The following is a 26,627-nucleotide window of genomic DNA, read 5'->3' on the forward strand; positions in this document are numbered from 1 at the left end:
TTGGTCCGCTAATTTGAGGAAGGACATTCTTGCTATTGAGGGAGTGCAGCGTAGGGTTACAAGGTTAATTCCCGGGATGGCGGGACTGTCATATGCTGAGAGAATGGAGCGGCTGGGCTTTATACTCTGGAGTTTAGAAGGATGATAGGGAATCTTATTGAAACATATAAGATTATTAAGGGTATGGACACGCTAGAGGCAGGAAACATGTTCCCGATGTTGGGGGAGTCCAGAACCAGGGGCCACAGTTTAGGAATAAGGGGTTAGCCATTTAGAACGGAGATGAGGAAACACTTTTTCTCACAGAGAGTTGTGGGTGTGAAATTCTCTGCCTCAGAGGGCGGTGGAGGCCGGTTCTCTGGATACTTTCAAGAGAGAGCTAGATAGGGCTCTTAATGATAGCGGATTCAGGGGATGTGGGGAGAAGGTAGGAACGGGGTACTGATTGTGGATGATCAGCCATGATCACATTGAGTGGCGGTGCTGGCCCGAATTCTTCCCTATTGTGACTTACTTCCACACAGGCAGGCAGACTCTTCACAAAGCCTCACACTAAACAGCGTTGCATTCACACACAGCACAGTTGATTATCTGATCCAGTTCTCCTGATTACACGGAAGATAGACACAAAGTGCTGGAGTAACTCAGCAGGCCAGGCAGCATCTCTGGGGAGAAAGGATGGGTGACGATCCGGGTCGGGACCCTTCTTCAGCAGGATCGAATTCGATCCTGACCTCGGACCCGAAACATCACCTATTCCTTTTCTCCAGAGATGCTGCCTGGCCCGCTGAGTTACTCCAGCACTCTGTGCCTATTTTTTTTCGTTTAGTTCAATCAATCAATCAAAGACTTTATTGTCATTCAAAAATACACCAACAAATGCAAGTCTGAATGAAATTTTGTTGCATCTGGCTCACCGTGCAATATAAAACAACAAAAGGATAAAATGGATAAAAAGATAAAATAGATAAAAAGATAAAGAAGATAAAATAGATAATAGTGGCGGCACATTATATGGAATTCAAGAGTCTGTTGGCTCGGGGGAAGAAGCTGTTGCAAAGCCTGGCCGTTCTGCTCCTTATACTGCGATACCTTTTGCCCGAGGGCAGCTGAGTGAACAGTCCATGATGGAGATGTGTGGGGTCATTTATAATGCTGTTGGCCCTGGACAAGCAACGTTTGCACACAATGCCCCAGATGGAAGGAAGAGAAGACCCGATGATTTTTTTCAGCCGTCCTCACCACGCTCTGCACGGATTTCCAGTCGGAGGCTTTGCAGTCCCCAAACCAGACAGAGATGCTCTCTATGGTGCCCCTGTAGAAAGTGGTGAGGACGGGATGGGGGAGGTGAGCTCTTCTCATCCGGCACAGAAAATGCAAACGCTGCTGCGCTCTCTTAACTAGTGATGCGATGTTTTGTGACCAGGTCAGACTGTTTGTGATCTGCACCCCCAGGAACTTAGTGCTACTGACCAACTGCGCATTGATGTCATTAATGTGTAGTGGTGTGTGACTGTGCCGGTCTCTTCTGAAGTCAATGATGACCTTCTTTGTTTTGTCAACATTCAGGATTAGATTGTTCGTATTGCACGAGTCCACCAGTTGTTTCACCTCCTCCCTGTAAGCCAGATCATTGTCGTCCCGGATAAGGCCCACCACTGTTGTGTCATCTGCGTACTTCATGATGTGGTTTGTACTAAACCTGGCACAACGGTCGTGGGTCATCAGGGTAAACAGCAGTGGACTCAGGACACAGCCCTGAGGGGAACCGGTGCTCAGAGAGATGATGTTAGAGGTGTTCAAGAAGGAACTGCAGATGCTGGAAGATCGAAGATACACAAAAATGCTGGAGAAACTCAGCGGGTGCAGCAGCATCTATGGAGCGAAGGAAATAGGCGACGTTTCGGGCCAAAACCCTTCTTCAGACTGATGGGGGGTGGGGGGGAGAAGGAAGGAAAAAGGGAGGAGGAGGAGCCCGAGGGCGGGGGAATGGGAGGAGACAGCTCGAGGGTTAAGGAAGGGGAGGAGACAGCAAGGGCTAGCAAAACTGGGAGAATTCAACGTTCATGCCACCGGACGCAAGCAACCCAGGCAGAATATGAGGTGCTGTTCCTCCAATTTCCGATGTTGCTCACTCTGGCAATGGAGGAGACCCAGGACAGAGAGGTCGGATTGGGAATGGGAGGGGGAGTTGAAGTGCTGAGCCACCGGGAGTTCAGGTAGGTTATTGCGGACTGAGCTTAGAGGTGTTGTTTCCAACCTGCACTGACTGTGATCTGTCAGTGAGGAAGTCCAGTAGCCAGTTACACAAGGAGGTGCTGAGGCCCAAGGAACCCAATTTGCTTACCAAGTGCTGAGGGATGATTGTATAGAATGCTGAACTAAAGTCCACGAACAGCATTCACACATGTGTGTTCTTCTCCTCTAGAGATAAAGCCCTGATGTCAATGGATCCTTCAAAGTGATGTTCAATGGCGTGAGTTAGTTTGGGGAGATGTGGACTATTTCTATTCTGCGTTCCGCATTTTAGCTTTTAATGGTAAAGTTGCTGGGACATGTTGGGTGGTATGGGCAAGTTGGGCCGAAGGGCCTGTTTCAACTGTATCACTATCACTCTATGATGAGAATAGACTTTAAGAAATGGCATGTTCTTGGTTGTGGAAATGGGAGAACATGAAACCTTGCCAGCTCAGCTGCAAGATGAGTTTACTTTGCTAATTCACTGAGGTTCAGTCACCGCATGCTGCACATCAGGCTGCAGTTTAATTCTGATAAGGTGGCACTAATTGGAAATAAAACCTACCACACTGACCCAAAGCCTGGCCTCTCATTGTTTCCCTCACTTTCCATGCTACACCATCTCTGTTACGATCAAAATCTCACAAACACACTGCAGTCAGGTTGTTTCAAGTGAACTCATAGAGTCTTCATAAATTCATAAATTCATAATTTCATGTTTCAGAGCAGAATTAAGCCAATTAGCCCATCAAGTCTACTCTGAAGATAGACACAAAATGCTGGAGTTACTCAAAAGCATAGGCAGCATCTCTGGAGAGAAGGAATGGGTGGCGTTTCAGGTCAAGACCCTTCTTCAGCTGAAGAAGCCGAAATGTCACCTTTTCCTTTTCTCCGGAGATCCTGCCTGTCCCGTTGAGTTGCTCCAGTATTTTGTGTCTATCTTTGGTTTAAACCAGCATCTGCAATTCCTTCATATACATCAAGTTTACTCACGGCTGATCTATCTTTCCCTCTCAAAGGTAAAGTCTTACCAGAATGTTTCAGATATTGTCCATTATATTCAACATAGGATTTCCCAGCAGTGAGTTAGACTATTGCTGCAACTGTAACCTTGCTTCTGTTGAGTTTTCTGGGACCCGCTCATTTACAGACTCATTTAGAGTTTGACTCTTTCAAGCACCTTGTAGGTGGGAGGTGTTCCATGAAGAAGCAATTGGGTTGTCAAGAAGGCTTTCGGCACAATGGCCATCAGTCAACTTCTATACTATTGAGTACTGAGTATAGAAGTTGGGTGTTCTATGTTGCAGTTCTACAGGACACTGGTGAACATTGGTCACATTTCGAGTATTGTGTATAATTCTGGGCACCATGTTATAGGGAAGATGACGACAAGCTGGAACAGGTGCAGAGAAGATTTACGAGGATGATGCCAGGATTCAAAGACCTGAGCTCCAGGGAAAGGTTGAGCAGGATAGGACTCTATTCCTTGAAGCGCGGGAGGATGAGGGGTGATCTTACAGAGGTGGACAAAATCATGAGAGGAATAGATTTAAGCTGAGGGGGGAAAGATTTAATTACACAAAGGGAAGTGGGTGTACTTGTTTCATATGCCCACTATCCTTTGTGTAAAAATGTTACCCCTCAGGTCGCTATTAAATCTTTCCCCCCTCACCTTAAATCTATGTTCTCTGGTTCTCATCTCCCATACTCTGCGCAAGAGATTCTATTCCTCTCATGATTTTGTACACCTCTATAAGATCACCCCTCATCATCCTGCGCTCTAAGGAATAAAGTCCTACCTGCTAAACCTCTCCCTATAGCTCAGGCCAAGGAAACATCCTTGTAAATCTTCTCTGCAACCCTTTCCAGCTTGACAACATCTTTCCTAAACATGGTGCCCAAAACTGATCACAATACTCTAAATGTGGCCTCACCGACGTCTTATGTAACTGCAACGTGACCTCTCAACTTCTACACTCAATTCTCTAGCTGATGTCGACAATGTGCTGAAAGCCTTTTTGACCACCTTATCCACCTATGATGCCACCTAATGTAGGTGGATGGCAGAAGAGTCAAGGTGAAGTCTCGGGCTCATGAGAGGGAGAATAGATACAACAAAATAAGCGCAGAAGGGGATTGATGAGACTGTCCTGAGAGCCTGCAGAGAAATAGAGGGTTGAATGGCTTCCTTCTGTGTCATAAGTAACTTTGAACCACAAGTGTCCAGGAATTTCTCCTCAAGCCGGCACCTGCTTCATGCCTGCAAGAATTTCACCACGTCAGAAGCCAACAAAGCACAGAGAAGATTTACGAGGATGATGCCAGGATTCAAAGACCTGAGCTCCATTCATTTAATTTCCCCATGGTAACGAGTGACACTTCCGAGAAGAGAAATCAGCAAAGTGTCGTTCAGGACTCATGTCAAACACAAACAAGCAAATACTCCAGCAAAAAATAACATTACTACCCACGTCTATGATGCATTAGGTTGTGGATGAGTTCCACCTACAGTATGAGAACACCAGCCTCTCACTTACCCAAGATTGCTGTGAAATGAGTCTCATTGAGAGTCGTACAATGCACAGTCCTCTCAGTATGATAGCTGACAGAGCCTTAGACGTACTGTCAGCTAACCACTGGGTACTTACAACAACCAGCACAAGAAAGCTAGCTCTTGCCAAACGATTCCTGATGGCAACATCTTCATTTTACATAAATTCTGCAGTGATTCAGACAATAATCCGCTCCACGAATATGCAGCAATAAGGGTTATGCAATTTGTACTTTTGTGTTCATTTATCAAGTCATTCCTGTTATATTTGTTCAATCCTTATGCCACAAGTACATCTTATGTCACAAAGCAGGCACTTGAGGGTGGCACGGTGGTGCAGCGGTAGAGCTGCTGCCTTACAGCACCATAGACCCAGGTCCGATCCTGACTACGGGTGCTGTCTGTACGGAGTTTGGACGTTCTTTCCCATAGGTTCTTTGCGTAGGTTTTTCTGGGTGCTCCGCTTTCCTCCCACACTCTGAAGACGTACAGGTTTGTAAGCTAATTGGCTTTGGTAAAATTGTAAATTGTCCCTAGTGAGTAGGATAGTGCTAGTGTACGGGGACCATTGGTCGGCACGGACCTGGTGGCCTGTTTCCGTGCTGTATCTCTAAACTATACTAAACTAAGTTGAAACAACATTTAAGAGACATTTAGACAGGTACATGGATATGAACGGTTTAGAGGGATATGGGCTAAACATGGGCAGGTGGGACTAGTATAGATGATCAGTATGGGCAAGTTGGGCTGAACAGCCTGTTTCTGTGCTCTATGACTATAACTCAACATGTATTCCATTCTTAACAGCAATTCACAGGCCATAACTGGATTGTCAGAAGCTATACTGTGAAAACATCAGCATTTATAATTTTGAGAAATGCAGGAAATATTCTGCAGCTGTTTCCATGACCACAGATACCATCTGATCGTCTGACAATTTCTGGTACTTTTTGTCCATTTGTTTCAGAATTTCAGCATCTGCAGTCTTCGTAATTTTACACAAATGACCGCTTTTCAATGCAAGGGTGCCCCAACTGACAGTATGCCTTGGACAGGAAGAATGGCTACTGTAATGTAGATTAGAAAATCAGGCAGGTGCTGCCACTATTTCATTACTGCAAATTTATTCACAACACACTATAATTTCAGATTTCCATTCATGCAATCATAGCAATTCTGGATGAAAGTTGCGTGTACTGTTAATTTGGATATATTATCAATATATATCCTCCTGTATCAGTCATGCATATAAAAAATAAAAACAATTAGTTGCTGCTCTTCTCTAAAGCCTCGAGCATAGGGTTTTCTTTGCTGAGTTTAGTTTAGTTTAGTTTAGTTTAGAGATGGAGCATGGAAACAGCCCTTTGGCCCACCTAGCCTGTGCCAACCAGCGATCACCCTTACACTAACTCTATCCTAGAAGCTAATTAACCAACAAACCTGCACATCTTTGGAATGTGGGAGGAAACCAGAGCATGGGGAAGAATACCACACAGTCACGGGGAAAACGTACAAACTCCGTACAGACAGCACCCATCGTCAGGATTGAACCCGGGTCTCTGGCGCTGCAAGGCAGCAACTCGACCGTTGTGCCACTGTGCCACATCAGTTCCTGCTTCAAATTCTCTTGTATCTTTGTTAGAGTCAAGTACTGATAGACGGGGTGCGTTTACAGCAATTTATCTCCCATATACTTGCATTCAAATGTACCTGTTCCTCCTTTGCCAAGGACTCTCTGAATGGAAAAATAAGCATCTGGCACCAGATGCTGGACCCTGCTTGGCAAGAAGCAGCCACTAAATGCTTTCCTCAAATGTTCTCCCGTTGACTGTGGCTGCTCCTGTTTCCTCCCACATTCCAAAGACGTGGGGGTTTGTAGATTAATTGGCCTCTGTAAAATTGCCCCAAGTGTGTAGGGAGTGGATGAGAAAATGGGATAACGTAGAACCAATGTGAATGCATGATCGATTGTTTGTCATGGACTCGGTGGGCCGAAGGGCCTGTTTCCACGCTGTATCTCTAAACTAAACTAAACTATTGACACCATAGTCAATTAACTGCTTTGGGAAGACCTAAAATCAGAATAAGTTTCTGCTGAAACCTAGGTAATTTTAAACCTGAATCTAGGAAGAAATCATAAAAAGACTCAATGTTTTAATATAAGACGTGGGTTAAAGCCAAGTACTCTCATTCTTTATTCTTCTGCTAAAATTTAACTTTCTAGATCGCAAAAGTGACTTATATGATCAATTTCCAGGAGCATCACGTGATTTTATTTGTTTTAAAGGCAAAGCTATTTTTGTGATTGGATTCTGGCTGGTGGATGGAGCCAAATTGGCAAACACGATCGCAGCTGAACGTAATGAGCATCAACACAGCGACACCAATTAGGAACCAATTGTCCTACTGACTGGTTTCCCCTGCAGTGCTGAGACATGGTCATTTACACCCGAGTTTGACAAATCCTAATAATATCAAATCTAAGCACAGCTCCTTGCTATCCCTAAAACTGTTGTTCCACGCTAACGACCGCTCAGCTCATTAAATCCATGCCAACACATCCAGGTGGATCCTGTCAGTACAGTACCTTTTCTATACAGCCCAGTGAAACTCTTGCAGAACATAGAGTATTGAACAGTACAGGACAAGAACAGGCCATTCGGCTCACAATGTCTGTGCTAAACGTGATGCCAAGCCCACCACTTATCTGTCCGCACATAACCCATATCCCCCATTCCCTGCCTTTCCATATAGTTTATTTAGTTTATAGAGACACAGCTTGGAAACAGGCCCTTCGGCCCACCGAGTCCATGCCAACCAATGATAACCCATACATTTGTTCTGTTTTACACACTAGGGACAATTTACAGAGGTCAATTAACCGACAAACATGCACGTATTTGGAATGAGGGAGGAAACCGGAGCACCCGGATGAAACCCACGCTGTCACAGGGAGAACGTACAAACTCCATACAGACAGCACCCAGAGTCAGGATGGGATGTGAGCTTTTGGAGCTGTAGGCAGCAACTCTACTGCTGCGCCACCATGCTGCTCCTCAGATGCATATGCCTAACTTCAAATAATTATGCAATTTCCCTTTGAATGTCACAAATGAATCCAAATCCACCATAATTTCATGCACTGTGTTAAACTGATTTCCTCCTAACACCCTCACTACTTTAAATCTCTGTACTTTGATTCTTGGCCCTCGCTTAATACGAGCGGTTTCTCCTGTCTCAGCCCATCAGGATTACGTACCTCTCAACCTGCTCTGCTCCACTGACAGTACTATATCTGGCTCCCCATGGGGAGCAGTGGAAGAGAGTGGAATATGGAAAGGGGAAGGGCAGGTGCAGCACCAGGGAAATGAAACTTGTTTGCCTCATCTGTGAAGGTGCAGGTCACCAGATGACCATCCAGCCTATTTAATGGCATTTAATGCTGTCTGGGAGATGAACTTTATTCCATGGTGTTTGGAGCCCTCTCATGGTTACAGGAGATATATCGCCTTTGGTGGGATCCACTAACCACCTGGATGTGGTGAGGTACACCTTCTCCATATGCTGGCATTTACAATCTTTTGCAAGGGCCAAATCACCAGCCCTTCTGGTAATTAAGGATGTCCAGTCCATGTATAGCGATATACCAGCCAATAAGGGTGATGTGTTCTCAGTTCATGGTCTGCTGTTGTAACTCACATCCTTTGACAAGTGGCATGACAATTGACAAATGGGTCTCTGCCCAAGGATATCATCTCCCCCTGTGCCCGTTTCAAGCACCCGCCTCATGAAATTCACTGCCTTCTGCTGGGGGCAATCTATTTGCCAGTAGTCACCTCATATAAGGGGTGGCGCAGTGATGCAGCTGCCTCACCGCACAGGACACTGAGGTTCAATCCTGACTTCAAGTGCTCTCTGTGTGGAGTTTGCATGTTCTTCCTGTGTGGGTTTCTTCCAGTTTCCTCCCACATCGTAGGTTAATTGGCCTCTGTAATTAGCTCCTAGTGTGTAGGGAGTGGATGAGAAAGTGGAATAACATAGAACCAGTGTGAAGGGTGATTGATGGTCGGTATGGACTTGATGGGCTGGAAGGCACATTTCTATGCTGTATCCTGCAAGCTATCAAATAAACCCATTCTTTTTTCCAGGGTGTCAGGGTACTTAGACTGAATGTGTGTGTGTGTGTGTGCCAATGGTTTAAGAACCTCACACTGTGGGATACTCTGTGAGACGATACCCTCTATATCAATAAGAGACATAAAAAGCTGGAGTAACTCAGGTCATACAGCATCTCTGGAGAAAAGCAATTGTTGATGTTTCCGATCGAGACTCTTCTTCAACCAGCTTCTGCAGTTCCTTCCTACACATTCCTTTTATATCAATGTCAGTGCAAGCGTTGTAACACACCTCTCATTGTTCCCTTGACACACCTATAGTATATTATGCTGTATCTTTAAACTCTGAACACTATGCAGGTAATGTGTGGCGTTTACCATCATTATGTTGGCGTTTACCATCTCTGCGAGGACCCTACACTGCTTCCTAATGGAGAAAGGTCTGGTGTTAATCCACCAGTCTCTTGCTACTGATGCAGACCCAGCCCATGTGCCAGTGTTTACACCCCCTGCACCGGGGCTGGGCATTAGTGGGCACTGGGGTGGCGGGGCGGGGGTTGGCGGTGACCGCCTCCTGCCGGCACCCTGCACACATTGCAGGCGGCGCTGGTTTCTGCTCCCCCTCCTGAAGTGTCTGGCACTGCCAACGTTGCCCCGCTAAACTTGTCGCACGACCTTCCGCTTGTTGCAATTGGCTTCTTTTTTTTGCAAGAAAAAACTTCACTTGTAACTTCGGAACAGGCGGAGGGAGCGGGGAAAGGGGGTTGAGGGAAAGGGGGTCATTTTGATCTGTTTTAAATGCAACGCCAGTGAAGCCTCTGGCGTGTTTGCAGCCGCGGGAGGGGCAATGCAGGCAGGGATCTTCATTGCCCCCACACCCCGGGTACCCTTCTCCCCCTTCCCCTTCAACTGTGCAATTTGCAAAATGCTTAATCCATCCAACACCGAGAGAGGTTTGTAACATTAGCCCCAGTATTAGTCCCAAACTTGCACAGAACGCCACGGTTTCGCCTCCGGTTTTAAACTGCGACTCTTTTTAGTTAGCGCTCCTTGCCTCGCTTGTAATGTATTTGGATTTATTTATTAAATTTAACGCCGTTGCGAGTAAGCAGAGCGCCTTGGTAACTTTAGTGCCCGGTGTGGGCTGCCCAGCTAGCCGGAGCCGCGGCTCCCTCTCCTTGTCCCACTCCCCATCCCCGCAGCTCTCGCCCCCTGCACCCCCTCCCCTCCTCTCCCCCCTGCACCCCTCTCCCCCCTGCACCCCTCTCCCCCCTGCCCCGTCCAGCCGCCTGCCCTTACCTGCAAGACACGGTGATCTCGATCTTGGTGGCAGGAACTGTAGCTTGCAGCGGATCGAAGTCTCCAATCGTTGCCATTCTCCCGGTGCTTTCTGTCTGACTACCTCGCCAACTCTGTGTGTGTTTCTTTCTCTCTTTCTCTCTCTCTCTCTCTCTCTCTCACACACATCTATGTGACATCACATGCGTGACCACCCTGCTCTCTCTCTCTCCAGCCTTCCCTCACATCCATCATAATATGTCATGCATTACTCCAGCTACCCTTCCTAACCAACAGGGGAAAACAAGTTTGTGCGACGATTTGGAGAGGATTCCTTCACTGCAGTTTATATAACACCACAGGAGATAATACAATAAACACAAATTAACCTCAGCAAGTCAAGCAGCATCCGTGGAGAGAGGAACAGTGGACGTTTCAAGTCCGTGACTTTTCATCACAAACATTTTCTTAATGTGCTATGTTCCATGAATTCTTAAATCTATTAGTGCATTCCCCGTTAAATACTCAGTTAACTATTTGGTTTTAGATTTGGAGTCTCAGCCATTTTGACTATCAAGCACCCATTTACACAAATGCCAAAGTATTCCTGTTTTATTCTGCCCATATTCCCATTAACACAACATGCTGGAGTAACACAGTGGGACAGGCAGCATCTCTGTAGAGAAAGAATGGGTGACACTTCGGGTCGAGACCCTTCTCCAGACTGAAGCCTCGACCCGAAATGTCACCCATTCCTTCTCTCCAGAAATGCTGCCCGTCCCGCTGAGTTACTCCAGCAATTTGTGTCTACCTTTAACTTACCACTTGAATGCCTTTGGGAGAAAGCCAGAGTGTCCAGAAGAAACCGACTAGGTCATAGATTCATAAATTCATGTCATAGGAGCAGAAGTAGGTGATTCGGCCCATTTAGTCTACTCCGCCATTCAATCATGGTTGATCTATCTTTCCCTCAAAAACCCAATTCTCCTGCCTTCTCCCCATAACATTTGACACCCTTACTAATCAAGAATCTGTCTATCTCCACCTTAAAAATACCCAGTCTTGGCCTCCGCAGACGTCTGTGGTAATGAATCCACAGATTCATCACCCTCTGACTAAAAAAAAATCCTCCTCATCTCCTTTCTAAAGTTGCATCCTTTTATTTGAAGGCTATGCCCTCTGGTCCTAGACTCTCCCACTAGTGGAAACATCGTCTCCGCATCCATCTATCCAGGTCTTTCATTATTCGGTAAGCTTCAATGAGGTACCCCTTCATCCTTCTAAGCTCCAGAGGGTCACAAGGAAAATGTGCAAACTCCAGGCCATAGTACCAGAGGTAAGGATTGAACCCAGGTCACTTTATACCCGAGGCAGCTGTTCTACTAACTGTGCCACCCCAACAGTGTACATACAATTTTAGATATGGCCACCAGAAAATGATCAGACTATCTCCCTCTCACAGGTGGGAACCCAGCAATCCGAGAGCAAACCCTGGGAATTATATTTAATTTAAGTTCTGACGAAGGGTCTTCGTCCTGAACCATTATCCGTTTCTCTTTCCATGGATGCTGACGGACCTGTTGAACAATTCTCCTGCCAATTCTGGTGAGTTTTGTTTTTGTTTTGTGCCCTGCACATTCTGAGTGTGTGTTCTTGAAAGGAGAGGCTATAGATAGCAGGTAGACAAAAATACTGGAGAAACTCAGCGGGTGAAGTTTATGGAGCAAAGGAAATAGGCAACGTTTCGGGTCGAAACCCTTCTTCAGATTATAGATAGCACAGTGTATTGGCTCATTGTGTAGGTGAGTGAATCTCCAGTTCTGTGTGGAGATATGTCACAGCACAGTGATATATATATATATTTTTTAATAATTAGCAATGTTTCTGTGTACAAGGGGATCACATGTGACATGACGATGTCCAATCTGAGGAGGGGAACTTTAATTCTTTCCTTATTCAGATCCATTCTCCACAAAATGGAGTCACAGAGTCATACAGCATGGAAACAGGCCCTTCAGCCCATCATGTCCATGTCGACCAAGATATCTCATTCAACCCAGTCGTATTTGCCCTTGTTTAGTCCATATCGCTCTAAACCTTTCCTACGACCCAATCCAAATGTCTTTTTAATGCATAGGAAGGAATTACAGATGTTGAAGAAGGAACTGCAGATGCTGGAAAATCAAAGGTAGACAAAAGTGCTGGAGAAACTCAGCGGGTGCGACAGCATCTATGGAGCGAAGGAAATAGGCAATGTTCAGACTGAAGAAGGGTTTCGGCCTGAAACGTTGCCTATTTCCTTCGTTCCATAGATGCTGCCGCACCCGCTGAGTTTCTCCAGCACCTTTGTCTAGCTAGGAATTACAGATGCTGGTTTATACCGAAGATAGACAAAAGTGCTGGAATAGCTCAGCGGGACAGGCAGCATCTCTGGAGATGAAAATTAGATGATGTTTTGGGTTGGATTGCCATCTTCAGACTGCAGTCTGAAGAAGTGTCCCAAGTCAAAACATTACCTATTATTTTTCTCTAGAGATGCTGCTTAACCCACGGAGTTACTCCAGCATTTTGTGTCTATCTGTTAAATGCTGTTATTGTACCTGCCTCAACCACTTGCTCTGGCAAGTCATTCCGTATATCATCCACCCTATGTGTAAAACATTTGCCCCTCAGGTTCCCATTAAATCTTTCACCTGTGCCCTCTACTCTGTGGAAAGGATTGTTCATCCACCCTACCATGATTTTATGCATGTCTACAAAACTGTGCACAATGTAACACAACACAAATGATAACAAATGGGGCGGGCAGAGTGGCGCAGCGGTAGAGTTGCTGCCTTACAGCGCCAGAGACCCAGGTTCCATCCTGACTATGCGTGCTGCCTTTAGGGAGTTTGTACATTCTCCATGTAGGTGGACCGCGTGGGTTTTCTCCAGATGCTCCGGTTTTCTCCCACACTCCAAAGACATGCAGGTTAATTGGCTTCTGTAAATTGTCCCTAGTGTGTCGGATGGAAGTAGTATACAGCTGGTCGGACCTAGTGGGCAGATAGGTCTGTTTCTACGCTGTACTTTAAAACTTAATTAAATTAAACCAAAAAAAACATAAATAGACAAGGTTATTTACAAGGAAAGAGAAGTACAAGTAAATAATCTCAAACAGACTAAACAGCATCTATGTGTAAAAGGTAAAAGATGGGCTCCTTACAGACTGAATGGGAGTAACTGAATCAGGAAATAAGGAGATGGCAGCAAAACTTTGCATGGAACAACAACTCAGTTTGTACATGCTTTGCATGCCAGCGATTTGGGATTTCTCTGAGCACTCTGGTTTCCTTCCGATGTGCCGGTCAAGGGTTAATTGGCCACTCCAGGTTGCCCCTAGTGCAAGGCTGCGGCAGAATCTTCTGGGGAGATGATAGAGCGCAAGGAGAATAATGTGAATGTAGGATTAGCGCGGACTCAGTAGTTTTGTGTTGTGCTCCTTGATTTTAAATTAGATACATATTTAGTGTTTGTCGTTACAGAAAAAGGTGCAAGGTACAGAACACAGAACATAGATCAGTGCAGTGCTGGAATAGGCCCTTTGGCTCACCATGTCTTTGTCAAGCGTAATGCTAAAATAACCTAATCTCATCTGTCTGTACATGATCCATATCCTTCCATTCTCTGCATATCCATGTGCCTGTCTAATAGCCACATGCCTAATGCCATAATGCCACAATCCCCTTTAGTTATTGGTTGCCTTACCCTGGATAAAAGACTGTGTGTTCACCTTATCTGTTCTCCCTCATGATTCTATACACCTCTTTATGATCACCACTCAGCCTGCTGTGCTCCAAGGAGTGAAGTCCTAGCTTGCATGACCTTTCCCTGTAGCTCAGGTCCTGGCATCATCCTCGTAAATCTTCTCTGCACTCCTTCCAGCTTAATGACATCTTTCCGATAGCAGGTCGATCAGGTGTGTTCCCTCAACCTCTGTACGTCTTCGGAGTGTGGGAGGAAACCAGAGCACCTGGAGAAAACCCACGCGGTCACAGGGAGAACGTACAAACTCCATGCAGGCACCACCCCTAATCGGGATCGAACGAGGGTCTCTGCTGCTGTAAGGCAGCAACTCTACATATGCGCCACCATGCCCGATGCTAAAATGATTTTTTTTGGAAAATGGTCGCAGAAGCCTTAAAACAGAGAAAATCTGGGATTTGCCAGAATCAACATACATTTATGAAAAGAAAATGATGTTTGGCAAATGTGTTAGTCTTTCGAGGAAGTAACTGGCAAAGTAGATGAAATGAACCAGATGACTTGTTGTGTTTGGACTTACAGAAGGCCTTTGATGAAGATCCACGTGAAAGGTTTATTTAAGAAGGAACTGCAGATGCTGGTAAAATCGAAGGTAGACAAAAATGCTGGAGAAACTCAGCGGGTGAGCCAGCATCTATGGAGCGAAGGAATAGGTGACGTATCGGGTCGAGACCCTTCTTCAGACTGATGTGGGGGTGGGGGGGCGGGAAGAAGAAAGGAAGAGGCGGAGACAGTGGGCCGTGGGTGAGCTTGGAAGGGTAGGGGAAAGAGGGAGAAAGCAGGGACTACCTGAAATTGGAGAAGTCGATGTTCATACCTCTGGGGTGTAAACTACCCAAGCAAAATATGAGGTGCTGCTCCTCCAATTTATGGTGGGCCTCACTCTGGCCACGGAGGAGGCCCAGGACAGAAAGGTCAGATTCAGAATGGGAGGGGGTGTTGAAGTGCTGAGCCACCGGGAGATCAGGTTGGTTATTGCTAACTGAGCGGAGGTGTTGGGCGAAGCGATCGCCAAGCCAACGCTTAGTCTCTCCGATGTAGAGCAGCTGACACCTAAAGCAGCGGATGCAATAGACGAGGTTGGAGGAGGTGCAAGTGAACCTCTACCGCACCTGGAAAGACTGCTTGGGTCCTTGGATGGAGTCAAGGGGGTAGGTAAGGCGACAAGTGTAGCACTTCCTGCGGTTGCAAGGGAAAGTGCCAGGAGAAGGGGTGGTTTGGGTGGGAATGGACGAATTGACCAGGGAAATACGGAGGGAGCGGTCTCTACACAAGCAGACAGGGGAGGAGATGGGAAGATGTGGCCAGTGGATCCCGTTGGAGGTAACAAAAATGTCAGAGGATTATTTGTTGTATGTGATGACTGGTAGGGTGGAAGGTGAGGACAAGACGGACTCTGCCCTTGTTACAAGTGGGAGGATGGGGAGTGACACAGAGTTACGGGGTATAGAAGAGACCCTGGTGAGAGCCTCATCTATAGTAGAAGAGGGGAACCCTGTGGCCTGAAGAATGAGGACATCTCCGATGGCCTGGTGTGGAACACCTCATCCTGGGCGCAGATGCGGCATAGATGGAGGAATTTGGAGTAGGGGATAGAGTCCTTACAGGAAGCAGGGTGGAAGAAGTGTAGTCTAGATAGCCATGGGAGTCAGTGGGTTTATAGTAGATGTCGGTCAGTAGTCAGTTACCTGCGATGGAGATAGTGAGTTCCAGAAATGGTAGGGAAATGTCGGAAATGGTCCAGGTGTATTTGAGTGCCGGATGGAATTTAGTGGTGAAATGGATGAAGTCATTGAGTTGTGTGTGGGTGCAGGAGGTGGCACCAATGCAGTCATCGAAGTAGCGGAGGTAGAGTTCGGGGATAGGGCCACGGTACGCCTTGAACAGGATTGTTCGACGTACCCTACAAAGAGGCAGGCAAAACTGGGGCCCATGCGCGTGCCCATAGCTACGTCTTGGATTTGGAGGAAATGGGAGGAGTCAAACGAAAAGTTGTTAAGGACCAGCTCCGCTAGACGGAGGAGAGTATCAGTAGATGGGGATTGGTTGGTCTGAGGTCGAGGAAGAAACGGAGGGCTTTAAGACCCTCCTGGAGGTGTAGAGTGACCGGACATCCATGGTGAAGATGAAGGAGTGGGGGCCTGGAGAACGGAAGTTATGGAGGAGACAAAGAGCGGGTGAGGTGTCTTGGACATAGGTTGGGAGGGATTTAACACGGGGGGAGAGGATGGAGTCGAGGTATGTGGAAATACGTTCGGTGGGACATGAACAAGCAGAAACAGGACAGTAAGGTTTGTGGATTTTGGGGAGAAGCCAAAATCGGGCCATGCGGGGCTGGGGAACGATGAGGTTGGAGGCTTGGGAGGGCAGGGAACCGGAAGTGATGAAGCCAGTGATATTGTTTGTAAAAGATTTAGTTTAGTTTAGAGATACAGCACGGCAACAGGCCCTTCGGCCCACCGAATCCGCACCGACCAGCGAGCCCCGCACATTAACACTATCCTACACACACTAGGGACAATTTACACATACACCAAGCCAATTAACCTACATATCTGTACGTCTTTGGAGTGTGGGAGGAGACCGAAGATCTCAGAGAAAACCCATGCGGTCACGGGAAGAGCTCCACACAGACAAGCACCCTTAGTCGGAATCGAACCCTGTCTCCGGCGCTGCAAGCACTGTAAGGCAGCAACTCTACCGCTGCGCCACCGTGGCCGCCCTTATATTATTACATTATATTATGAAGTGAAATTGGAGTATTGGTATTGGGATACATAAACTAGTAAAAATTGAGGATTGATCAGCAGACAGAAAATAGAACAGAGAAAATAGAAAAGTACAGCACAGTAACAAGCCCTTCAGCACACAATGTCTGTACTGAACATGGTGCCAAGATAAACTAATTTCACCTGCCTGGACTTGATCTATATCTCCCCATTGCCTGAATATCCTTATGCCTATACAAAAGCCTCTTAAACACCACTATCGTATCTGCCTACACCTACAGTCTGCTACTCTCTGGTAAAAATCCTACCCTGCGCATCTCCTTTAAACTTAGCACCTCTCACCTTAAAGCTATGCCCTCTCATATTTGATATTTCCAGCCTGGGAAAAAGATTGTGACTGCCCACCCAATCTATGCCTCTCTATCATGTCCCCCATCAACCTTCGGCATTCCGGAGAAAACAATCCAAGATTATCCAACCTCTCCTTGAAGCTAATGCCATCTAATCCAGGCAGCATTCTGGTGAACCCCTTCTGGATCCTCTCTAAAGCCTCTACGTCCTTCCTGGAATAATCTGATTATTTGAGGTGGAGCATAATTGGAATTAATGTTGGGATCCAAGCTATTCCCAATCCCAATCAATGATTTGGATGATGGATCAATTATATCATATCCAGGTTTGCTAATGCTACAAAGTTAGTTGGCTGTAGTGAAGGGATGTAGAGAAGCCTTGGTGGGGGGAGATATAGACAGGCTACATTAATGAGCGCAGATCTGGCTGATGGATTGAAACACACAAATGAGAGGTCACCCACTTCAGTAGAACAAAAATAGAAAGATATAGATGTTTTTAAAATAGTAACATATTGAAATGATTGAACGGATTGATGAGTTAGATAGAGCTCTAGGGGCTAGCGGAATCAAGGGATATGGGGTGAAGGCAGGCACAGGTCACTAATTGTGGATGATCAGCCATGATCACAATGAATGGTGGTACACTCTCGTAGGGCCGAATGGCAACCTGCTGCACCTATTTTATATGAAAAGAGTTTGGGGTGACCTGGATGTCCTTGTGCACATCAATAAGTGAAGGTGCAAGTTCAGCAAACATTTAAGGGAATAGATAGTGTTTGTTGCAAGATGATTTCCGTACAAACAGAGATGTATTGTTCCAGGTATACATGGCCCTGGTGAGGCCACATCTGGCATATTGCACAGAAGACCATTCCTTCTATCGAATATGCTGTATGTCTGTTAGAGGGAGTGCAGTGAATGTTGACCAGGTTAACTTCTGGGATGGCATGTTTGTCCTACGAAAAGAGATGAAACAGACTGCACAGAGTGGCACCATGGTGCCGTGATAGAGTTGCTGCCTCCCAGTGCCAGAGACCCAGGTTCATTCCTAACTACGGGTGCTGTCCATACAGAGTGTGATTGTTGTCCCTGTTCCTCCCGGGTTCCTCCCACACTCCAAAGACGTACAGGTTTGTAGGTTAATTGGCTTCTGTAATATTGCCCCTAGTGTGTGTAGGATAGAACTAGTGTACGGGTGATCTTTGTTCAGCTCTGGCTTCGTGGGCTGAAGGGCCTGTTTCAACGCTTTATCTCTAAACAAAACTAAAGACTGGGACAAAACTCTAGAGTTTAGAACAATGAGAAACAATCTCACTGAAATGCGTATAACTGTTCCATGGCAGAACTGATGATGTTGTTTCTCTGACTCGGCTGCCCAGAACCAAAGATCCTATAGCGGAGGATCTTTGCCCAGAACCAAGGTCAGAGTCTCCCAATAGAAGGTTGACTAAGCAGGACTGAGAAGAATTTTAATTATCAGGGTATCTTTGGAATTTGTTACACAAGAGGACTATGGAGGCCCAGTCGCTGAATATATAAGACAGATATCAAAATGATTATTAGACTTTAAACTTTAGAGAAACAGGCTCTTCAGCCCACCGGATCCATGCTGAGCATCCATACACTAGCATTATCCTACATACTAGGGACAACTTACAATTTTACTGCAGGTGATTAACCTGTTTACGAGGGAACTGCAGATGCTGGAAAATCGCAGATAGACAAAAAATCCTGGAGAAACTCAAAGGGTTTCTCCAACCTACAAACCTGGACGTGTTTGGAGTGTGGGAGGAAACCGAAGCACCTGGAGAAAACCCACGCAGTCATGGGGAGAATGTAGAAACTCCGTACAGACAGCATCCGTAGTCAAGATCGAACCCAGGTCTTTGGTGTAGTAAGGCAGCAACTCTACCACCACACCACTATGCCACTGCAGAATTTAGATATTTAATAATTCAAGGCATATGGAATTAGTGCAGGAACGTAGCATAGGGGTTAAAGACCAGGGTCTGATTTTGATCGAATGGCAAAGTAGGCGTAAAGGGCTGAATGGCCAATTTCTACTTATATTTCTTATGTACAAGATTGGAAGCAACTGTTAATATTCCAACAGAAGGATCACACATAGTTACTGAGCAGGCAGGTGCCGTGGGTATATCTTGGACAGGATGTTCTTTTCGTTGCAATGCAATTATTTTAAAAATGCAAATGTTTGAAAATCTGAAATTCAAAAGTAAAATGCTGGGAATACGCAGCATGCCAGGCAGCTGTTGTGGAAAGAAAAACAGCGTCAATGTTTCAGCTGGAAGATCCTGAGCAAAACTTGAAAATAAATAAGTTAAACTGCAATGAAGATGGGAGAAAGATAGACAGGGTAAAGTGAATATCCCTGATGAGGTGACAGTTGTGTTGCTGCGGTGGTGAGCTGCTGGTTAATAGGTTAATGAGAGCAGTTGGAGAGAGAGAGCTAACAATGGGAGATGTAAAGGGTGTGAAATGCAGAGCAGTAGGCAATACCCAGAAGGTCAAACAATGTTGGTGGAAAGAGGAAAAGTGAATCAATATACACAGATGGATAATTTAAATCAGAACAGGTGGCACGGTGGTGCAGCGGTAGAGTTGCTGCCTTGCAGCGCCAGAGACCCAGGTTCAATCCTGACCTCAGATATTATCTGTACAGAGTTTGCATGTTCTCCCCATGACCTGCATGGTTTTTTTCACGGTTCTTCTGGTTTCCTCCCACACTCCAAAGACCTATAGGTTTGTAGGTTAATTGGCTTTGGTAAACTTGTACATTGTTTCTTGTGTGTAGGATAGTGTTAGTGTACGGGGATCACTGGTCGGTGTGTACTCGATGGGCCGAAGGGCCTGTTTCCACACTGTATCTCTAAACTAAACTAAACTAAACTGGCCAGTTCTACAAATGGAGAAAGCCAGTTACCTGAACATGTTGAATTGTATATTAAGTCCTAAATGCTGCATCGTGCCCAGATGGAAGATGATGGAAGAATATATCTCATTTTCCTCTCCCCTGACTCTCAATCTGAAGAAGGGTCTCAACATGAACCGTCACCTATTCCTTTTTTCCAGAGATGCAGAATTTTTCCAGCTTTTCGTGTCTGCCTTTGGAAGTTTGGAAGCTATTTCTCAGGTTTGCATTCATTCTTGTTATAATGTTGCAGGAACAATAGCGATATAAAGATGTCTCTATCACAGAACCGAGCCCCTTGGCCCATCAGGTGCAAGAAAAGTGACAAGCACAGGTCAGAGTGGGGGTGGGATGGAGGATCAAAGTGTACCCTTGTTGACATGACATTTTCAGTGTCTGTAATGTGGGTTATGTTCAGAGGCCAGTTATTCAGAAAGTATGAGTTCAAATTATACTTGACCAGTGTGTGGACTTGAATACCATTTTATTTAAAATCTAGAAATAAAAAAGGCCAGTAATGATAAAAATGATCACGTGGCAAGCAGATTTTCGGAAAACCCAGTTAGTTCTCTAACATCCTTTAGTGGCGGAAAGCAATCTTAGGATTTGAGTTATTTATGCTCCCCAATCCATTCTCACATGGTTGACTCTCATCTGCAATCAGAATTAACCTTGAAAGCTATTCAATTCCATCCTCATCTTCTCAGCCTCACTAGTAATGGCCACTTCCCCAAAAAGGAATAGGAAGAAAATTGTACACAGTGCTCCAAATGAAATCGATGTATATAATTAAACCATTTGATTAGTTTAGTACCTGTACAAGTTTTCACTAAGAAGCCAGTGTACATGTCCTTGATTTATCAAACTATATTTAATAATTAACAACACATCACTTTCCACCAATGGCAACCCACAGGGCAGGACAGTGGTGTAACTGGAAGAGCTGCTGCCGCACATCATCAGAGACCTGGGTTCAATCCTGACCTCGGGCGCTGTCCGTGTGGAGTTTGCATGTTTTCCCTGTGACAGTGTGGGTTTTCTCCCACATCACAAAGACATGCAGGGTTGTAGGTTAACCGCTGCTGTAAATTGTCCTGGGTGTGTAGGGAGTGGATGGCATAGAACCAGTGTAAACAGGTGATTGATGGTCAGCGTGGACTCAGTGGGATGAATGGCCTGTTTCCATGCTGTATCTCTCTAAAGTGGACCAAAATTAACAATTTTGATTAATTAAATTTCACTTCACAAAATGTTTTCCAAGAACACATCGCCTCTGTAACAGTTGTAAAGCGATGTATTGTCTGTCTACATTTACAAAAGCCGAAAGCTAACGTAACATTTTTCTCAGTGTTTTTACACTGAAAGGGTATGGACTTGATGGGCTGAAGGGCCTGTGTTGATGTTTATAGCTGTCTACAATCCTCTGAATGGTTTGCAGCTTTTCAAATCTCTTGCTACATTCCCACCCGCAAAGAGCTTCAGGCTGCTCCTGTAACCACAGTGGTCTTATGGTGAGTACAGGATCTTTTTAGTTCAGAGATACAGCGTGGAAATAGGCCTTTGACCCACCATGTCTGCGCCAACCAACGATCACCACATACACTAGTTCTATCCTACATACTAGAGACAATTTGCAGAAGCTAATTAACCTACATACCTGCACGTCTTTGTAATGTGGGAGGAAACCAGTGCACCTGGAGAAAACCCACGTGGTCACAGGGAGAATGTACAAAGTCCATACAGACAGCACCCGTAGTCAGGATTGAACCCAGGTCTCTAGTGTCGTGAGGTGGCAGTTCTACCGCTGTACCTCTGTGTCCACTCCCTCCACAGAAGCTGCTTGATCTGTTGAGTTCTTCCTCCACATTGTTTTACTCAGTATCGGCAGTTCCTTGTGTCTCTAAGTGAAGAATTCCAGTTGATGTGACAGGAATGAGTTCTGGATCAGCACACCAGTTATAATGAAAGAGGGTAACAGCAAGAAACTGTTTGCAATTGGTTCAGTGGCTAGAGAAGTTTCTCACTTTCCTGAATTAGCTCATGTTCCTCAAACACCTTGCCCGGATATTGAGGAGGACTGGGCAAGCTAAAGCTGGAAGAATTAATCGAGACAGACAGGGAAACGGTGATGCGTGGGAAGGAACTGCAGATGCTGGTTTAAACCGAAGATAGATACAAAAAGCTGGAGTAACTCAGGCAGCATCACTGGAGAGAAGGAATGGGTGACGTTTCATGTCGAGACCCGACTTCAGACTGATTAGCATTAAGGAAAATTAGAGATATGGATGATGATGTGGAGAGATAAAGAACAATGAATGAAAAATGTACAAAAATGTAATGATGATAAAGGAAACAGGCCATTGTTAGCTGTTTGTTGGGTGAAAACGAGAAGCTGGTTTGTTATAAGAGATCCTTTGAGGACATCAACAGTGCGACTGCTGTGAAAACCTACATTGGTAAAATAACTACACACACCTTCCAATAAACTAAAACAAAATCTAACTCCAATTCTAGAATATTAACTAGAATTTAAAAACATTTAGACAGGTACATGGATCGGGTGGAGTTAGAGGGGTATGGGCCAAACGCAGACAGGTGGGACTAGTGTGGATGGGACGCGTTGGTCAATATGGTCAAGTTGGGCCGAAGGACCTGTTTGATCAGTGTAGTCAAGTTGGGCCGAAGGGCCTGTTTCCACACTTTATGGCTGTGTGACTCTATTAAAGATTGTGAAGATTGTAACGAACCATTACTAATCTCCAGGCCATTAATCAAAATACAAATTTGGGAATACTTTACTGAGGTGAAATGTTCTTATTTTCACAAATGTTCTTATTGCAATCTAATCTATTTATCGGCGCAACAAAACCCCACTGAGTTTCATATCAAGTCATGAAATATTGAATTGTCATTATTACCATTAGTAGCATTTACCTTTCCTCATCTATTATCAGCAGACATTAAGATTACCATTTTGAGCTGTGCTTTTCCTATAAATCCGAATACCGCACAGCATCCCGAAAACCCTAGGCAGAATTGATTAATCTACCTTTCAAATAAGTCAAAGTGTGTGTTTACAAAACCCATTATTAATCAACGTACATTGTGCAACAACATAAAATTCTCATTTTCTCAGCAAGGTAAGGATCACTTCCTCTTTTATGGTTATCCATCAGTTGAAAGATTATTGTCCTGTGTCTGATTTGCGATTAGACACTGCTTATTTGGAAGAGCGGGGTTGCATAATATAACTAAATTGAATTCCTGCTTCTGCCACCAGGTTAGTATAGAAATAATGAGAGGTCGTATTTACTCAATGGACTCAAGTTAACACGCAGTAACTGTCGGTATTTCATTTTCTCAGCTGTGTTAGGTATAATATCTGTTTATTAAATGTAACTGTAAATAGTTTCTGTTTTTTTCCAGCAGGACACGATTCTGTGCAATATAATTGAACTATGTTCCTCTTTATGTAACAGTGGTATATACCCCTGTGTTATACCATTAGTATTTGTTATATGGCATCATTCAGCAGGGGGAAGATTGACCTAGTATTTCCAATCACAAGGGGAGCTGCAGTATTAAATGGAAACTCCCGAGAACTAGAAATAAATGAGCTGGTTAGAAACCAATACTTTGGAGAGATTTTAAAGAAAAAGCATTACAGGAACAATTTACTTTAAAAAAAGCTATTAGGTTCCTTACTTGTACTGATTAGTGCAATACAATATTATTTGTTCCTTAAGAAATGACAGAGCAGTAAAGAAGTCAGATTGCAGCTCCAAAATAATCAGAACCCAACCTCTGGGGATGGTTGTGATGCCCGTAGCAGTTTGCAGGCATTTACTCTCTTTTGAAATAATTCTATAATCCAACCCAAAGATGAATGTATCCCCTGTGAATTAACTCGCTGAGCTCTGGCAGAAAGTGACCACTCTTTAGAAAAACTGCACACAAATATTTAACTGTAATCATCACATTAGATTTAGATTTATTATTGAGGTGCAGTGAAAAGCTTTATCTTGCATGCTATTGAATCAGATACATACATACAATCAAGCCAAACTCAAGTACAATAGGTGGAGGAAAGAGGAAAATATACAGTGCAAAATATTGTCCTCAGCATTGTGTGGGAAGGAATTGCAGATGAAGGTTTACACCAAAGATAGACACAAAAAGCCGGAGTACCTCAGCGGGTCACGCAGTATCTCTGGAGAAAAGGAATAGGTGCCGTTTCTGGGTCGAGACCTTTCTTTAGACTGAGAATCAAGGGAGAGGAAACTGAGGGATATAACCATATAACCATATAACAATTACAGCACGGAAACAGGCCATGTATGAAACAGGATATGAAAAGGTAAATAGAACAAATGAATTAAAGATAAGCAAAAAGACAGATCTAAGTCAGCAATGATGATCAAGAACTCACAATGGTCCATTTTTGGCTGTGGGGAGGGTGATAACGAGTAATACAAACAGTGGAACTCAGCAGGACGACGGTGAAACTGATACAATGACTCGTGTGGGTGAGGGACAGAGAGAGAGAAAGCAAGGGCTACTTGAAGTTAAAGAAATCAATATTCTGTCCGCTGGGTTGTAAGCTGCCCAAGCAAAATATGAGGTGCCGTTCTTCCAATTTCTCCTCTGACAGTGGAGGAGATCCAGGACAGAAAGGTCAGTGTGGGGATGGGAAGGCGAGTTTAAGTGTTTGGCAACCGGGAGATCAGGTAGGCCAAGATGGACTGAGCACACGAGTTCCAGAGATATAGTTCAATGTCTGCAATGGGGTAGAGGCAAATCTAACAGCACTTTAGCTTACAGTAGGACCATTCAGAAACCTGATAACAGAGGGGAAGAAGCTGTTCCTGAGGCTAGTGGTGCGCACTTTCAAACTTCTGTAATTGTCCTTTAATTTTTTACTTGCCATCAAGCCTCAGTTCTGAGAGATTTTCAGATTAATGACATTTTACCAAAAATGCTGGTTAAATATTCAATTTGTAACTAATGCTTTGGAAGATGATATACAGAGTGGACTAAACGCATGCAATTAAAGGCTGAACTGTAATTAATAATCTTTTAGATATTTCTAAATAATGTATTTATTGAATTTCTTACAGACAAAATTACTTTATAAGCACAGAAAGCTAAAATGGTAATTAAGCCTAGAATTCACACCTTATGCAACAAACCGCAGCAGTTTAAGTGTGTTTAATAGTTTAGTTTAGAGATACAGTGTGGAAACAGGCCCTTCGGTTCATCCATTGGTCACCCGTACACTAGTTCTATGTTATCCCATTTTCACATCCTAGGGACAATTTATGGAAGCCAATTAACCTACAAACCTGTGTGTCTTTGGGATGTGGGAGGAAACCGGAGCATCCGGAGAAAGCCCACGCGATCACAGGGAGAAAGTCCAAACTCCGCACAGACAGCCCTCTTAGTCAGGATCGAACCTGGGTCTCTTGCGCTGAAGGCAGCAACTCTACCAGCTGCACCACTGCTGGTAGGGCACCATGGCACGGTGGCACATTGGTAGAGTTGTTCCCATACAGTGCCAGAGACCCGGGTTCGATCCTGAGTACAGGTGCTGTCCATGTGGAGTTTGTAAGTTCTCCCTGTGACCGCGTGGATTTTCTCTGGGTGCTCCAGTTTCCTCCCACATTCCATAGACGGACAGGTTTGTACGTTAATTGGCTTCTGGAAATTGTCCCTAGATAGGATAGTGCTAATGTACGGGGGTCGTTGGTCGGCGTACACTCGGTGGGTCAAAGGACTTGTTTCTGTGCTGTATCTAAAATACTGAACTAAAACACTGTGCCACCCTTACAGAGAAACAGCGTCATGAACAATCTTTTTTCGGTCATGGAATTGATTGTAAATATTGCACCGGTGAAGGCTTGGAGATGCTATGGGGAGCAAGAAACAACCGACTCTCAGTTCTAAATTTCCATATTTAACATGTACAAACTCCAGCAATCGCTCTTGAACTCTGCAATATAGTGTGTGGCCATTTTGCCCTCATTACAACGGCAAACTCCAGCTGTCTGTCGTTCTAGGGCAGGAGGCAGATGTCTCCTCATTCATAACTTCCAGCTATCGCATTGCCAAAGCAAAACTATTTACAGATAGCTGATTCGGAACACTTACATATCAGAGCATCAAGCAGAACCACTTACACACCAGAGCACGGTGCCATAAAAAATTTACACACCACAGCTCCGTGCCAGCACTTAGCAGGGAGGCTTTCATACAGAAGTGCTTTCTCAGCGTGCTCTAATTCTACTTAAAGGTGTGTAGGTTGTGGTCGGATGGGGTGGGCTACAATGGTGAAATGATAACTACATTGAGTTTACCTCAGTATACGTTTGATATCGCAATCACCGATGTATAAAATCATGCAAGGGATAGATTGGGTAGATGCACAGAGTCTCTTGCTCAGAGTATGTGAATCGAGAATAGGTTCAAGGTGAAGGGGAAAATATTTAATAGGAATCTGAAGGGTAGCTTTTTCACACAAAGGGTGGTGGGTGTATGGAACAAACTGCCAGAGGAGATAGTTGAGTCAGGGACTATCCCAACGTTTAAGAAACAGTTAGGCAGGTACATGGATAGGAGAGGTTTGGAGGGATA

The 26,627-nt window shown here is 44.9% G+C and overlaps 1 protein-coding gene across 2 annotated transcripts in view; it reads right to left on the bottom strand.

Moving 5' to 3' along the window:
* The window catches only part of cpne9 (copine family member 9), a 385,757-nt gene extending 375,349 nt beyond the window's left edge, over positions 1–10,408 (bottom strand). For both annotated transcript variants that reach the window (XM_033037106.1, XM_033037105.1), the window contains exons 1-2: positions 10,398–10,408; positions 10,204–10,358 (exon numbers count right to left, since the gene is read on the bottom strand). In XM_033037106.1, coding sequence (XP_032892997.1) covers positions 10,204–10,280 — 77 coding nt within the window. In that variant the 5' untranslated portion in view covers positions 10,281–10,358; positions 10,398–10,408. The remainder of the gene's footprint in view (positions 1–10,203; positions 10,359–10,397) is intronic.
* Positions 10,409–26,627: the final 16,219 nt, after the last annotated feature.

Source organism: Amblyraja radiata, chromosome 18 (assembly GCF_010909765.2).
Source record: "Amblyraja radiata isolate CabotCenter1 chromosome 18, sAmbRad1.1.pri, whole genome shotgun sequence".
Classification (NCBI taxonomy): domain Eukaryota; kingdom Metazoa; phylum Chordata; class Chondrichthyes; order Rajiformes; family Rajidae; genus Amblyraja; species Amblyraja radiata.